Raw genomic sequence first — 15885 nt, forward strand, 5'->3', positions numbered from 1 at the left:
ATTCTGCTTGGCAGGACCTGTCACGTTGGCACTAATGCGAGTCCAGTGTGCTGTCGTATTATAACTATTCATTTATATGCCTAAACCACATTTCCAGTTTTTGATGATGAATGAGCAAAATAGGTTAGATGCTCTTCACCTTCTACTTTGATAGTTCATCGAGTTTGTTACATCTGGCACTCAACAAAAGCTTGAGCTACTTGGAACAAATTCATTTTCATGCATATTCAGAAATAATATGATTTCTTTTACAACGGTGTAATGGAGACCTTCAGAGGGAGGGGGGCATGGGCATTGCTAACCAAATTCCTGCTCATGTGTTATTTCCTTTACTGTTTATGTTATACTTCTCTCCCTTTTTGCGAATTATGCTAAATGAAATGTCCCTGTTTACTCGGAACATTATTAGCACCAACAAAGGAACATTTTATGTTTTGCGCTAATATTCCTTTGGTCTGTTTTAATATTTTAGATGGTTATCACATGATGTTTTTGACTTAGCAATGGATTTCTCATGTATCAACTATAAATGCATATAGCTTTGAGGAAGACAGTTCAACCCGCCAGTCGCCACTTTTTATGTTTTACTCAAATTATTTCTGAAAAACTAGTAGTACTGAAGTTACCTTAGTTCGCCTATGCAACTTTGACTAGTCAAATTGCATAGGCCATTCTTTAGTTTAGTACCATTTCAACTAGCATGCAACTGTGAATTATTATTATGGATGTGATAGGCTGTAATTGATGTGAATGATGATGGAGCCTATGAGGTACGGTATGGCAAATATTTTCTTCGTTGATTTCTAGGTTTGTACAGATTCGCATGTTACCTCCCAGCTTCCCCCCTATTATTTGGTATATTCAAGTTGTAGTATGAATCAGGTTTTGCTTCAGCCAAGAATGGCTGGATGTTGTACACGTGAAAATAATCATTCGTTTCTGTTCAGTATTTCTTGCATATGTTAATTTTTTGTCAAAATATTCTTGTAATGGACATTTTCAGAATACTCAATACTTGCCATTTTCAGAATACCAGTATTTGCAATGTTCTAATGGATTGAATTCATCTTAGAAGGTGCACAGTTGTGTTTGCATTGTACTGGTCAGAGGAGATTAGGACTAAGCATGGGGGCTCCAAAACAGAGGTGGACATCTGAGGAAGAGGCTGCTCTTAGAGCTGGAATAGCAAGGCATGGAGTTGGAAAATGGCGCACAATATTGAAAGACCCAGAATTTAGTTCCACCTTATGCTATCGCTCAAATGTTGACCTCAAGGTTCGATTTTTTTGCTTTCCTTTTCTTACCTAAGCTTGTTTTAGTGAATGGATTCCAAATTCTCTATTCATTGAAATTATGAGTCATTTGTAAATTTCTACATTCTATCTTCAGTCTCAGTTTGCATGCTTCAATTGTACTAATTACTACTTAGGACAAATGGCGCAACATGAATGTAATTGTCAGTACATCGAGTTCTCGTGACAAGGGAAAGACTGCAGTGAGGAAAACACGAACTACTCCCAAGAATAACGATCACACCGTGGTAATCAGCACAGCAGTTACTTCTGATATTGATGACGAGATTGTTGATGAAAAGCCTATAGCAGCAGTGCCTAGTGAAGCACAGAATACATCAAATCCAAAGAAATCTCACTCGAGGTATATGTATAAGCGTAATCCTCAAATCTGGCGTTTAGCTGCTTCTTTGGATGCTCCATCTTAGTTTAATAGCTTTCCTGCAGACTAGATAATATTATAATGGAGGCTATAAAGAGCTTAAATGAGCCTACGGGGTCTCACAGAACTACTATTGCTAATTACATAGAGGTATGGATCCTTCTTTTGTTCCTTTCCAGTATTAGATCTATATGTTCAATGGTATGCTTACAAAATGAGCATTCCTAATGCTGTGTCTTCTGTAAGGATAATATCTAACACTATTGCCTCCTTCATCCATGTTTATCTACTTTTATTATTCCTTCATTTTTGCTTCTCATGTAAAAAAAAAGTGCAGCCCTGGTGGCCGCTTTGAGACTCCTTTTCTTCTTAAATATAATGATGTGCTCTTCGCTGATCGCTCGAGGGAAAAGAGTGTTCATTTTTGCATTTTCTGTATATATTTGAGTTTTCAACTTAATATTTTACATAGCAGTTATACATGATGTTTATCTTTGATTTAGTCTCACAAATCAGATTAGGCGGATCTACCCAGTTGCCACAACTTTTCCTGTTGGCAGGCTACCTAATTAGGTGGCAGTGGATGGCACCATTCATATATGTGTGGGCTCATTATGCCTGAAAACTGAAAGCATAACCAAAATTGCAAACACAGTTTTGTACCAGATTATCAGAAACTAAAACCACACTACATGTCTACACATAACCTAATTGTATTATACCAAAAGAAATTAGTGCATCCAATTGTTGGGGAAATCTGTTTACCTGAGATTTCCTGTGTCTTTTTGTGCAAGAACCGCAACCAACTTTGTGTTCACCCTCTTCCTGCTTTGTGGGAGGCAGGCTGCTGTATTGTATCTTCTTGCCAAGTTCTGGTGTCACTTGAAATTATCATGTTTACACTTGCTATTATTTGCTACAAATAGAGTCAGTTTCTTACCCTGGTTTTGTGTAGGAGCAATATTGGCCACCTAGTGATTTTGATCACTTACTATCTGCAAAACTGAAGGACTTGGCCACCAGTGGAAAATTGATAAAGGTATGCCTTGCTGAGAAAAACAAGCTAATTCCATAGGTGACTACTATGCCATTGGGTGCATTCAGTTAATTATGTGGTGTAATTACATAAAACTTTTGCACAAAACCTTCATAGTCATATTTTTAATGCAACTGGAATAGTTGACATACCATATTTGTGAAAACAGTATTTATGAAGGTTTTCGAAGATAACTATTATAGAGAATATGTGTGTGCCCTACTGCGCTCACATGCATATTTTTACTAAAAGGTTCATGCACTTGTTTAGGCATACACCATCGATATACTCTTTGTCCATTACTATAATGTTGTGCATACACATGTTTGTGACCTGGGAATTTTGCTTATAATTAGCAAAATGCCATCTTTCTATGGTGTTCATGGCTCATTTTTTTTAATGCTTAATGTTCTTGCTTTAAGCTAATCAGAATGTGATATTTGTTACACCATGAAAACGGCTATTTGCTATCTTGGCACTAGACAATAGTTACTTCTCATGCTAAGAATCTAAGAGCATTTCAGCATGTGACGCTTGGGAAGATTGCAGGTGAATCGCAAGTACAGGATAGCACCTAGCTCGCCCAATTCAGAGGGCCGAAGCCCCAAAATGCTTTTGTTGGAAGACGTGCAAAGAGAGCCTGTCAAAATAGGGAGCAATGATAGTAAAATCCTTACGAGATCTCAAGTTGATGCCGAATTGGCACGTATGGCGACAATGACTGGTGAGGAAGCTTCAGCAGCAGCTGCTCGTGCAGTTGCTGAAGCAGAGGCTATCATGGCAGAAGCTGAAGCAGCAGCAAGAGAAGCAGAAGCTGCAGAAGCAGAAGCCCAAGCTGCACAAGCCTTTGCTGAAGCAGCGTTTTTGACACTGAAGAATAGAAACACTGCAAATTTGGTAATAGTTCTAGTCCATGGATCCCTTTGTTATATGTCCTATTGTCCTTTCACATGTTGAACCAAGTTTCATAATCCCTTCTGCAACTGATTGGTTACTTCTGGTTACTTAAAGAAAACCCTGAAATTATCAAGTTTCCATATATCTATTCTGTTGTTCAATGAATGTTGTGATTTCCATTTGCACTTATGCCAACAGTAACAAAACCTAGTCCCAATCCCAAGCAAGTTGGACTAGACTAGAGATGCAACTCAATGAGCCACAAATAAAGAGAATAGAAAAGTGAAAAAGAAAAGGTATTAATAATAATAGTTGTTGCAAATAGTAAAGGCACTTATGACAAGGTGTGAAAAACATTCATTTTAACTTATTTGCTTGTTCTTGTACTAAATCATGCATGTTATTTAAGATTAAAAGTTGAAAACTAAAGGAAAGTTCTTTTTTTGTGTGTGGGGTAGAGTGAAAAGTGAAGTCTGATGTACAGAGTTTTGTTAGTGATTGTAGCTGCTGTTTTGGAAAATTTCCCTCCTCCCCACCTCGCATCTGTGTTCATAAGGATAAAATGACAGTTTCTAACATCTGTCAAAGGAACTTGCTTTGGTTTTATGTCAACTATTTTGTAAGACAACTATTCCACTGCACAATGTTTGCATTTTCTGATACTGTGAGCCATCTGCAAAAGAAACCTAGTATTGAACAGCTTTTCAGTCAGAAAGTTTATTGTTATTTTTGTGTATACCCTGAATATATATGGCATATAATTCTTGCGTGCAGTTTTGTGACCCATGTTTAGATATTAAGGATAAAAGCATCTACTGAGCCCTTTGGAGAAAGCAACCCCTTAGCAGAGTGTTAGTCTTTTGCTTTTGTCTTTGCGAACTCTCTATTTGAATTCCCTACATTATTTTGAGCATGTGTCCAATCCATATTGGACAGCTGTACTATCAGAAACAAAATGACAACTGGCCTGTATTTGCGCTTTTACTCTGATTACATAAATACCAATGTTCCGTTATGCTGCGATGGATTCGTTGATCGAACAAACAAGAAAGAAAATTGCTACTGTGATGTGCTTCTCCATGAGATTCTGACGCCTTGGTGTTAATTCGCAGATGGCCCAAGCTTGATGCTACTTGGAGCTGTTCGGGAGCAGCGTCACCGCAGATGCCAGCTCCTACCTATGTACAATTGTACATTTGTACTACTCCATGATGAGTACTGTTGTTGGGTTAAAAGCTGCTGTCTCGGTGGTTGTATCACCCTCTGTTACTGGGAGAGCCATGTGAGCTTCAACGCATGATCACCGGCAACGATGGCCCTCCACTGTCCTGAACACGCTAAACTCTTTGCCAATGTCAAGTGTTCCGCTGACGAATTGCAGGATTGCATTGTGCATCAACAGCGTTCGCATTGCTGCGCTGCCTGCCAACAGCCGGACCGGGCGCTGAAAAACGTTGGTCCAACGACGTGGATCCCTGCATATCCTCATGCACCTAGGGCGCGATTGGTTCGCTGCCTAGAGCAGCCTGGCTCGCATCCAGTAACCGGTCTCTACTGGGACAGGCCCTGTGCATACAAGACTTTGGTGATTGGTTGCATGAATGTGCAGGTACAAGATAAGCACATCGGATGTTTGGTTTCTTCTAATCTTGCATGCGCCCTTACCTGCCGCGCACGTCCTCGCGTCCCGCGCGAGCCAGGCTGCCGAGAAACGCGTTTCGTTTTCGTTTTTGGGCAGGCTCGCTTGGCCGTTTTGCACGCCGAGAGCCAGGTTCAGCTAGGTATCCAGCCAACCACACTCTCGCATCCTGCATCTTCAGAGCCAGGCTGCGCTATCTACAACTAACCAAACGCGCCCTCTAATTGACATGTTTCTTGGTTGGTTCGGGTCAGGTGGTGGAGCCAAGCAAAGCCATCCAATCCGAGTGAGATTCATCTGCCTCGCGGTTGCAGACTTGCAGGTGGTGGTGGATCCATACAGGCTGGGATGGGGATCACGCATCCCATCTCCTATCTTCCTTTCAGCTGGACTCGGTAGCAGTGGGCACGCTTTCTCTGTGGTCTCGGACAGCTTTGCATGACAGTATCCGCAAGGCATGTGATGGGCTGATGGCTCCTCTTTCTGGTACCAAAACGATCGTCGTGGAAGAGTACAGTTTCCGTTTCGTGCCGGCGTTTTCTGGAACAGAATGGGTACGTTCCGGCCGTCCAGGTGATCTCTCCCAGTTTTTCAGATCGTTGCGTCCTTGCTGTGACCGCGACAGGACTACCCGAAATTTGGCCTGTAACAGCTACTGCAACTTAAGCAGTGGCCGGGCGTGAGGAGGATCACTGTGTCGCCCAGCTAGTGCGGTGTCCTGTTATCTACTGTAGCGCGCGCGGTGGCGCATGGGTGCGCGCGAGCCGTCGCCCGCGTGGACCAAACGGCAAGCAACCGCGCTAGCACATCTTGCTCGGCGTTCCACGGGGAACCCTGGTGGCTTGCTGCGACCTGCTCGCGCCCCCGTGCACGGCGGCAGGCTCGTCTAGCCAGCGGCCGCCCAGCGCGCTGACCTCGGTCACGTGCGCGCGCGGCGGCCGGCGCGGGGCGAGGGCAACGGCTCCCGCACGCTCAAAGCGAGCGCGCGGCGGCGGCCACGTACGCCGTCCTACGCTAGGGGCGCACGGCTCCCCGTCCGTCCCAGGTCCACGTCCATGTGGTACGGCACGATGCGTGGCGTGAACGATGTCGGGGTGGTGGACAAACATTTGCTTGCGCTGAAGGCCTTGATTTGTTCTTGGGAATGTTGCGGCCGATCGAGAGTCATCGCCCGTACTGCTACAATGGAAGCTACAGATTTTTGGTTCTTGTGCATAGTCTAAAATGGCATCTCGAGGCCAGTATGGACTAGGGTAACGAGTTAACAACCACTTACGACATTGTAAGGCCATGTTTTCTGCTTCAACCGGTAGACAGTAACTAGTTGTTACTACCAGTCATAGTACATTGATATTCTTTTTGTGGCTACTTTAAGTGACTATTAAAGGCATGAGGTGGTTTCCGCTTTGTTTAATAGCCCACAGTGGAAGAATATCGCAATAATATCTTGTTCTTTACGCATGACAACAATGGGCTCATGTTTGAAGTAGAGGGAGTAATATTTTTTTGAAAACTGGGAGTAATATTAGGATTGGAGTCATCTTGTACGTTGTGACACACGTGTGTTGTCAAATTTCTTTTGCACAAACATAGCCAAATTACACTACGGGCGCCGCCCAATTTACAAAATCAGCTACCATTTCACCATGTATGTAGCCAATCGAGAAATGGAGACAGACCTGAAAGTGAATCTTTGAGGGGGGGGAAAGGGAATTTCGCACCGTATTTCCACGATCTACCTACCGAAGGTCCAACGGTACGGTGTTACTGTGAAAAGAAAAATGTCGCCAGCTAGCTGGCACGTATGTCACTACGAATACGTACGTTTATAAATTTTAACGGTCCCCTCTCCTCTGCTATGATGGACCACGTCAACCATACTTGTACCGGATCTACTGACGATACGTTTAATATGGTATAGTATAGTTCTTGATTAAAATTTTGTTTCGCCAGAATCTTTGTGGGGGGGAAAACTAAAATTAGGCGTCCCCATACCAGCCACATGGGCGACCAATTTGACAACAGTAGGCAGTAGACTAACGTCTAGATTAAAGAAAGCGAACGTACTTAACATGCAGGAAAATAATTGTTAATAATACCCTGTGGAAATGACACATTTGTCCCCATGTAATCCTGACACACAACGCGCATGCAGACTCTGGATTTATGCTGCGCAAAATACACTAAAACTATTATCTTTTGATGAATATAAATTCCAGGACTTAGAAAGATATGAAATATATAGTCTTTGAGGTGCAGGCCTTAGAAAGATCGGAAATGGCTGCACGAATTAATTCCAGGCGTCATCTATCTTCAAATAGAGATGATGTACGATCAGAAACGGAATAGCTTACCCATAAACAACAGCTACAAAGTCAAGATGTAGTGATGTTGTGCACACTACAATGCGCATGTTTCACAAGTATTTTCCTTCTACTTGTAAGTTAGCAAAATCTACGTGCTGGCACTAATAATCTGATGAGAAATCAAACAAAATTTTAACTTACGCTTGTTTTAAGACCAGAAACGGCTACTTAAATTAATTTCGAGCTTTATTTCTTTCTTTATTTTTCTTTCGTACAATACGGGCACACATTCAGCGCACCGGCGCATACACACATCTATCCGCAAAAACACGGTGGGTACGATCTGACTCGGAATAAATGGGTAGTACTCTAGTAAGCACCGACAAAAACCGAGATGAGGTGATGTTCCTATTTTGTCCAGACTGCATTGAACGGTTAGTACCACGCTGGCATGGCAATTCACGTTTCTATAAAAGAATAAAAACACATTCTTAATCCTACTTCGCCATCCTTCTTCCTAAAAAAATTTGTGAACATTTACACAGCTTTTGAAAGAGATGGAAAATCAGAGAGAGAAAAGGGCCACTGCACTGCAGAATGGCAAACCCGGGACAAGAGAAAGCGCTTTCCAGCTTGTTTGTCCACCCAGGAAACCTTTGGAACCCTATTTTTTAAGCTCCGACGACGGCGACGTGCCAAAGAGTCAGACGACGCGGTCGCTAATCCACGCCCGTAAACCCCACATGCCGAAGCGTAAACAAAAAAGGCTGCGTGGGGCTACACTACAGCGACTCTCTGCGCGCGCGGCCCCAGATTTCCAGAACTTTTAATGCGCCCCTCGCGCTCAATTAATTACTCCACCCTGCCCTGCTGCGCCCACAGTCCCCCACGCCCATGCACCCACGCTCCCGAATCCCAAGCACGCGCACGCATCCGCCGTGGAGCAGATAAAAACTTGTTTTCTTCCTCCCCGATGATTTTCTCTCTCTTGTTTCAGACGATTCCACCTTTATTTTCTGCCGTAAATAATTAAGGAAATGCTCATCCTCGGTTGCTAATGCTTGGCGACTGTCCTTCTGCACCGTCTCCCTTTGCCGCTTTATGGCAGGAGGTCAGGAGGAGCCTGTTGACCCGATTGATGGCTCTCGGCAGCTTTCGGGACGGACTGCCCTTTGCCTTGTCTTCTTCCTCCGTTCCAGCTCGGCCTTTTTCGCTTGCACGAATTCTTTCTTGGGTAATTTTACCGCTAGACACTGTTCAATGTCCATCTTTACGGCAGGACACTATTCAAATTAAGTATTGGTCAATGGACATATTAGACACCAAGGTTATTATAATAATAATTTTTCTGTATGTGAGGAGGGAGAACGAGTGAATGGACAAAAATACCCTTCCTTGCTACTGCCACGTGGGTCCTCTCTTATTATTAATATTGGGCCTGTTCGGCTGAACTTATAAGCCGGCTGAAAAGCTGAAACGAGTGATTTATTGTAAGAAAAAAATATTGTTCGGTGGTTGATAAGCCGGCTGATAAGCTGAAGCGAACAGAGCCATTAATAGTTTTAACCCCTTCCCTCACCTCCGTTCCAGGATGACACTGCATTTGTGCCACGCGTTGACATGTCTCACCCCCGGACTTGGGGTAGTGGTTTATGGTAGGGGCACTTTCGATCACCTTTTCTCTCCTTCCTCTGTTATAGGAAATTATATTATAATACTTACAGTATCTAAGAGTAAATATCCACATCTTAATGATGTCTACCGGCAAAGATCAATTTATACATTGTCCATCAACAAATATCAACATGGAGAGATGTCCACCGGCAATCCCTCACTCCTATCGTATACCTCCTGTCCTCCACTGTCCACTCCTCCGCTCGCCTGGCACAGGCCTGTTGCCACGTCGACTGCTCCAAACAATCAAAATCGCCCCCTTTATCTCCCTTTGCCCCTAAACAAAGTACTGTAGTACTCACGGAAGCAAAAAGAAAAGCACCTCCACCTCCACGAACCACGATGATGAGAGCGCCGGCGTGATCCTTAATCATCTTAATTAAGCGCACTCAAACCCACATGAAGAGGGGAGTGGACGAGGGAGAAGACAGAATAGAAACTGCCTTGTCCCCTTCAACTCTTCAAGCAGCCAGCCGCCTACTACTCCAACTCCACGCAGCCTCCCCATCCGGCCATCCCCACCCCCACCGCCTGCCTGCCTGCAGCTGCAGGCCTCCTCCTCCTCCTCCCCCGCTGCCCCTGCTCCGTGTGTGTGACCACCCCGGCATTAACTGCCCGCATTGGTGGTTTTGGAGACCAGAGCTCTTTTGGTTTTGGAGAGAGGGGGAGCTAGTTGGGAGACAGAGACAGGGAGGGAGCTTGGAGTTGGAGCGCGGCCATGGTCTGAGCTCTCTCGCGGTGGTTGCGCGCGCGTCATCTCCGCCTCTGCGCTCCGCGACGCTCCTACTTAGCCAGGCTCGGCTGCAGGAGACGACGACGACGAGGAGGGCCTAGCTAGTCTCCGGCCGGGATGGCGTCCATGAAGCTCGGCTCCAAGCCTGACGCCTTCAAGAGGCAAGGCCAGGCATGGTAAGCTCCTGGGTTCCCCCTTCAGCGCTTTCCTTGTCGTCCTCCACGAGTTTCCTTGTGCCAAGTGAATGGTAGCGGTTTTTGGCTCTTTGCGTTTGTGTGCGGCGGTCGACTCCCGGCCGCCGCCGTGATAGCCGGATAGAGGCAATTGGGCTGGCTCCGTCGCCTCGTCTCCTCTCTCCTCCTCCTGCTACCTGCCGCCTGCCGAAGTGCCGATGCCTCCGAATTCGGGGATTCCGGTGGGTTCCTGCTCGAATCGGTGCGAATTTCGTACGGTCCCGTCTGAAAATGCCACGGGTCAAACTATTAGTTTGGCCGTACCGCGTGGCGTCGCGGCTCCTCCCGAGATGCATTCATCTCGCGTTCCAGACCTCTACCTGATGCTAATTCCAGATGGCGAGGGCATTCTCAGGCCTTACGAGGCAGGCTGTTGCCTTCTGTTCGGTTCAGTTCCTGTGTGTCTGTGCATCCGGAGTTGCCTCTGGTGCTTCGCATTTTGATTTCTGCAGTAAATAATTGGGCTTTGCTTCTCTTGTTTCCCCTTGTTCTTTTGCTCGCCCAAAGCATGGAAGCAGAAGAAATCTGGGAGCAAGGACTGTTCTTTTGTTCAAATTGGTGGTTTAAATTGGTCGTAGGGTACAAGAGCTCTGTCTGTGAGCCTTTTTTGGATAGAGGGTCACTGGGATCCAAATCCATGAGATTCAGTTCAAATTTTGAACTATGACCCAAGTATTCCTAGACCATCCTCGCTGCCCAACCGGGCCCTCAAATTGTCAGAATTCTAAGTTTGGCTGCACCGTGCTTGGATTTGTTCTGTCCTGCTCATAGGCCCCTTATTGCAATTTCCAACTGCAAAATGTTGGATTGCCAGAGCTCTTTTCATGTACGTGTGTTGTCATGAGTAGCTTGGTGTTATTCTTCACAATCACAATAAAATGGGCTCATACATTTTGGTAGTTACATGTCCTGCATGAGTGCCTTATTGCACATACTAAATGCATTTAAGCATTGTGGGTGCAGTTAGTCACATGTTATATCGACAGAAATTCTAGTTAATTATAGTTGACTGCTTCTGTCAATAGTTTATGGGTGGGTGTCATGGATCCACATCACATTAGTTGGCAGTGAGATGTTATTGTACCTAATAATGGAGACAGATGTAACCATCATGGAATTATTTAACCTGGAGCATATTTGGACTTGGTTTCGTGGGGCAAGTCTGAATGTCAAACTCATCAATCTTCTTGACTTCTTCCAGCTGATTGCTCCCAATTATTTTGATGTGCGCTTAGAGGGGCCACGGTGATTTTGTGTTCATGGATAATATCCATACAGAATATATGCCTTTTATCTTAATCTGTTGGCCGGTATTCATTTACATCACTTTAGTTGGCTGTGAGATGTTATTGTACCTAATAATGGAGGCAGATGTAAACATCATGAAATTATTTTCCAGGAGCATATTCGACCTTTGGTTTCGTGGGGCAAGTCTGAATGTCAAAGTCATCAATCTTCTTCCAGCTGATTGCCCCAATTATTTTGATGTGCCTGTGCTTAGAGGGGTCACAGCGATTTTGTGTTCGTGGATAATATACATGTAGAGAATCTATGCCTTTTATCTTAATTTGTTGGCTGGTATATTGTGTTTTTTGGGGTCAGAATGATGTTGCAAACATACCTGTATGTATTTACACTTGACTCTTCAATAGGTGCAAGTACAACATTATTCCCTTGAGTTGTTTGTAGGAATGGTGTACACATAATTTGAAATTGACACTAGCCATTTGGTGGTGTGCGCTTTATTGTTTTTAGTGACCTCACAGAGCCTCATCAAAGATATCTTTCAGATCTTCTCACTAGAATAATGTGCTGTAATTTAATCTGAAGTCTGATTGTTCTTCTGCTTGTGAACCTCTAGGTTCTGCACAACAGGACTTCCTAGTGATGTTACTGTTGAGGTTGGGGATATGTCCTTTCACCTTCACAAGGTATTTTGCTTTTATGCGGATCTCTATAACCCATTAAGTATGCCCATCCTATTAATGAATCCTAGAATTGATACTATTTAGAACTCTATTTGTTCCAGTCGATAGCTATGAAAAACTGTTCAAAGTACATGGGGGACTCCTAAAACTTGTGTAACTTGCTAAAGTTCTCTATCCAAATCCTGGTTGGACAATAAAGTGTTCCTTGATTTGAATGAAACTCTCATCATAATATGTTTGACTGCTGTGCTTTCTGGGTAAATTAGCTTCTAGTGGCATTTAAGAAAGAATGTGAAAATGGTTACAAACTTTTTACTATCTGCCCTATACTTATTTTTTTCCCTGAACTTGATAAGCTCGTATGCCTTGAGTGAACTTCGCTATATTTTGTCTGTATTCTTCTGAATGATGTCTATCTCATTGCAGTTCCCTTTGCTTTCAAAGAGTGCCTTCCTTGCACGATCGATAGAAGAGAATTCAGACCAAGAAGAATGTGTCATAAAACTAAATGACATTCCTGGGGGTGCCAAGTCATTTGAGCTAGTCGCAAGGTTCTGTTATGGTGTGAAAATAGAGCTTTCTCCTGCAAATGTTGTCTACCTACGATGTGCCTCTGAGCATCTAGAAATGACTGAAGAGGTAGCTGAGGACAACCTGATTTCGCAGTCAGAAATCTTCCTCAACCAGGTGGTCCTCCGCAACTGGAAAGATTCCTTGACAGCATTGGAAACATGTGATGACTTACTCCCTCATGCTGAAGACCTTCAGATTGTGAAGAGATGCATCGAGTCGTTAGCATCCAAAGCTACTACTGATCCAAACCTCTTTGGATGGCCGATAAGGGAACATGGCATCATGCAAAGTCCTGGTGGCAGTGTACTGTGGAATGGGATCAGCACAGGAGCAAGGCCCAGAAACTTCAATGCAGACTGGTGGTATGACGATGCTTCATCATTGAGCTTCCCCATGTACAAGAGGTTAATTTCCACAATGGAGTCCCGAGGCATCCGCCCTGAGATAATTGCTGGTTCTTTGACATACTATGCCAAGAAGTATCTCCCAGGACTCAATAGGCGTCATAGCATGGGCACAGTGCCTCTTACTGCTACTCTATCTGAGGTTGAACAGAAAAATTTACTTGAGGAAATTGATAGGCTATTGCCCGTTCACAAGGGTATAGCATCAACAAAAGTTCTGCTTGGGCTCCTTCGCACAGCCATGATTCTGAAAGCCAGCCCCACATGTATCTCCAACTTAGAGAAACGAATTGGCATGCAACTGGACCAGGCCACTCTGGAGGATCTACTGCTGCCAAATTTCTCCTACACGATGGAAACTCTGTACAATGTTGAGTGTGTGCACAGGATTCTTGATCATTTCTTGGCAATGGACCAGGCTAATGGCGGTGACTCCCCATGCTTGGATGATGTGATGGCATCCCCGTCCTTGACACCAATCACAAGTGTAGCCAAGCTGATTGACGGCTATCTTGCAGAGATTGCACCAGATATCAATTTGAAGCTTCCTAAATTCCAGGCTTTGGCATCTGCTGTCCCTGAGTATGCTCGGCCATTGGATGATGGACTCTATCGTGCCATTGATATATACTTGAAGGTACATTTTATAGTCTACTGTATTTCACAACTGTAGTTACACTGCTTCTTCATTTGCCTTGTCATAAAATGAACATTGCACAGAGTACTACTGAAATGTCTGCATGACTTGTCTAAGGAAAATATATCTTTGTAGGCTTCCAAGTATTAAATGTTATATTTTCCTTTTACAGGCACACTCCTGGCTATCAGAAGCTGAAAGGGAGCAGCTCTGCCGCCTGTTGGACTGCCAGAAGCTCTCCCTGGAAGCATGCACCCACGCGGCCCAGAACGAGAGGCTGCCGCTGCGCGTGGTGGTACAAGTCCTCTTCTTCGAGCAGCTCCATCTACGAACCTCGATCGCCGGGTGCCTTCTGGTCTCCGACAACCTCGAGGGGTCCAGACCCCTGCGGAGTGGCATTGCAACCTCCGGCGAGGCTGGGGGCTGGGCCACTGCAGTCCGGGAGAACCAGGTTCTGAAGGTGGGCATGGACAACATGCGAATGCGGCTGGCCGAGCTGGAGAAGGAGTGCTCAAGCATGCGGCAGGAGATTGAGAAGCTGGGTGGGCGCAGCAGCAAGGGTGGTGGTGGTGGGTGGGCCTCCCGAGTCGTGCCGCGGCGGCTCGGCCTGAAGGTGAGGTCGCAGATGTGCAGCGCCCAGGAGGGCTCCGTCAGCGAGCAGCAGAGGAGCATGAGTGCCAAGCTCGACAAGCTACAGGCCAAGGTGACGAAGCAGAAGAAGCAGCTGGCCGCGGATGCCTGAAGTGAAGTTCTGGAGACTCCAGCTCCATGGCCTGACCTTGTAATTTTAGCCCGGTGTTAATCGCTTTTGCCTCTTTTGTTGCCTGTAGTAGCTGCTAGGCTAAACGTCTGAAGTGCAGTGGTTGAATCCGTGGGTGAGAATCCGAAGTGCTCCCGTGTTTTGACTGAAGTAGCAGCTGTGATCAGTAGCTGTAACTGTAACGACTTCGTCTGCTTACTTGGCAACCGTGATCTGTGACATGTCTGCTGTTAGTGCTACATGTTTATTCGCAGAGCATTGGCCACTTGAATTGTTTGCCTGTATTGTGATCAGCCAGCATCAAATACGGACAGCCATGAACTGAACTGGAGACTCCCTTTACCTTACAAGTTACAAAAACAGTTTGCTTGTTCTGCAGACTGTTCAGACACAGAAGTCCAGGGGTCTATTCGCTTCAGCTTATTCAGCCGGCTTATCAGCTACCAAACAGTATTTTCCTCTCACAACAAATCAGCCGTTTCAGCTTTTCAGCCGGCTTATAAGCTGAAGCGAACAGGCCCCAGTGTTCTTACCATGACTGATCGAGTAGCACGAGGTGTGAACTGGAGAAAGATGGAGCTAACGACACTGCTGAATTCAGTTGCTTATTTTGACTTGTGAAGGCGAAGCCGGTGTCCGTCTCTCTCTGATTTGAGTGCGGGATGTGCAAATGGGCATGGAATTTAGAAGTCTTCGGTTTAACTAAAAGTGACATCAAACTACAGAGAGAGAATCTTTGACCTGCTGAGCATTTTGTTGCTTGAAGCAAAGCACTCTGGACAGATCAGATGGATTTCTATTGGAGTTGCCAGTGAACCAAATGCAAATACGTACTAGTTTCTTTAGTTTTTTTTAGGGCAAAGCGAATCAAATTGTTGAAGCTGCCGGAAGCCACTCTAATTTTTGTGCCTCCCAAGCAGATTATGAATCCAACCCAAAAGACAAATGCTTAAACTTGGAAGCTTATTTCAGGCAGAATTGCGACGTCTTGGGTTATGCGCTTATGTGCTAGTGAAACTCGGTGGACATGTGAAACGGCGCTAAATATTGGTTTTCACGTGGTTCCTGGGTGACAGGGTGAGTGGCACAAGTTCAGGTCGTCGTCGTCGTCGTCGGTCGTTCAGGTCGTCGTCAGTCGATACATATTCTGGTTGCCGGAAACGTAGAGTGAATGCTGGGGTATCTTGATATCTCCACTTCCTTTTCTTTTTCTTTTTCTTTTTCTCAACTGTTCGGAAGTGACACCATCTCCATCTCTCTGTTTTTTTTTGGAAGCTGTTAGCAGCTACTGACAGTGGACGGGCGCATTCAGAAATAATGCCGGATTCTTCTTGCTTTCCCTGTCAACTGATTGCACCAGGCCAGCCGTCACACTCGAGCGTTCTTAATTT

General features: G+C 45.0%; 2 protein-coding genes across 3 annotated transcripts; both read left to right on the forward strand.

The window, feature by feature from the left end:
* The first annotated feature begins 1028 nt into the window (after positions 1–1028).
* Positions 1029–4982, forward strand: LOC101753787 (single myb histone 6). 2 transcript variants are annotated; one of them, XM_004982278.2, is made up of 6 exons: positions 1029–1275; positions 1430–1656; positions 1740–1824; positions 2630–2713; positions 3260–3607; positions 4720–4982. In XM_004982278.2, exons 1-6 carry the CDS (start codon positions 1126–1128, stop codon positions 4732–4734), a joined length of 909 nt encoding a protein of 302 aa, XP_004982335.1. In that variant the 5' UTR covers positions 1029–1125; the 3' UTR covers positions 4735–4982. The 2 variants fall into 2 exon arrangements, with proteins under 2 accessions (XP_004982335.1, XP_022685395.1); XM_022829660.1 differs by having other exon boundaries at positions 1121–1275; positions 1462–1656; positions 4720–4917.
* A 5094-nt stretch (positions 4983–10076) lies between these two features.
* Positions 10077–14820, forward strand: LOC101754459 (BTB/POZ domain-containing protein At1g30440). The gene is made up of 4 exons (XM_012842780.2): positions 10077–10135; positions 12054–12123; positions 12547–13734; positions 13907–14820. The coding sequence occupies exons 1-4, from the start codon at positions 10077–10079 to the stop codon at positions 14474–14476; spliced, it is 1887 nt and encodes a 628-aa protein (XP_012698234.1). The 3' UTR covers positions 14477–14820.
* The last annotated feature ends 1065 nt before the right edge of the window (positions 14821–15885 follow it).

The sequence above is a fragment of the Setaria italica genome, chromosome IX (genome assembly GCF_000263155.2).
Source record: "Setaria italica strain Yugu1 chromosome IX, Setaria_italica_v2.0, whole genome shotgun sequence".
Classification (NCBI taxonomy): Eukaryota; Viridiplantae; Streptophyta; class Magnoliopsida; order Poales; family Poaceae; genus Setaria; species Setaria italica.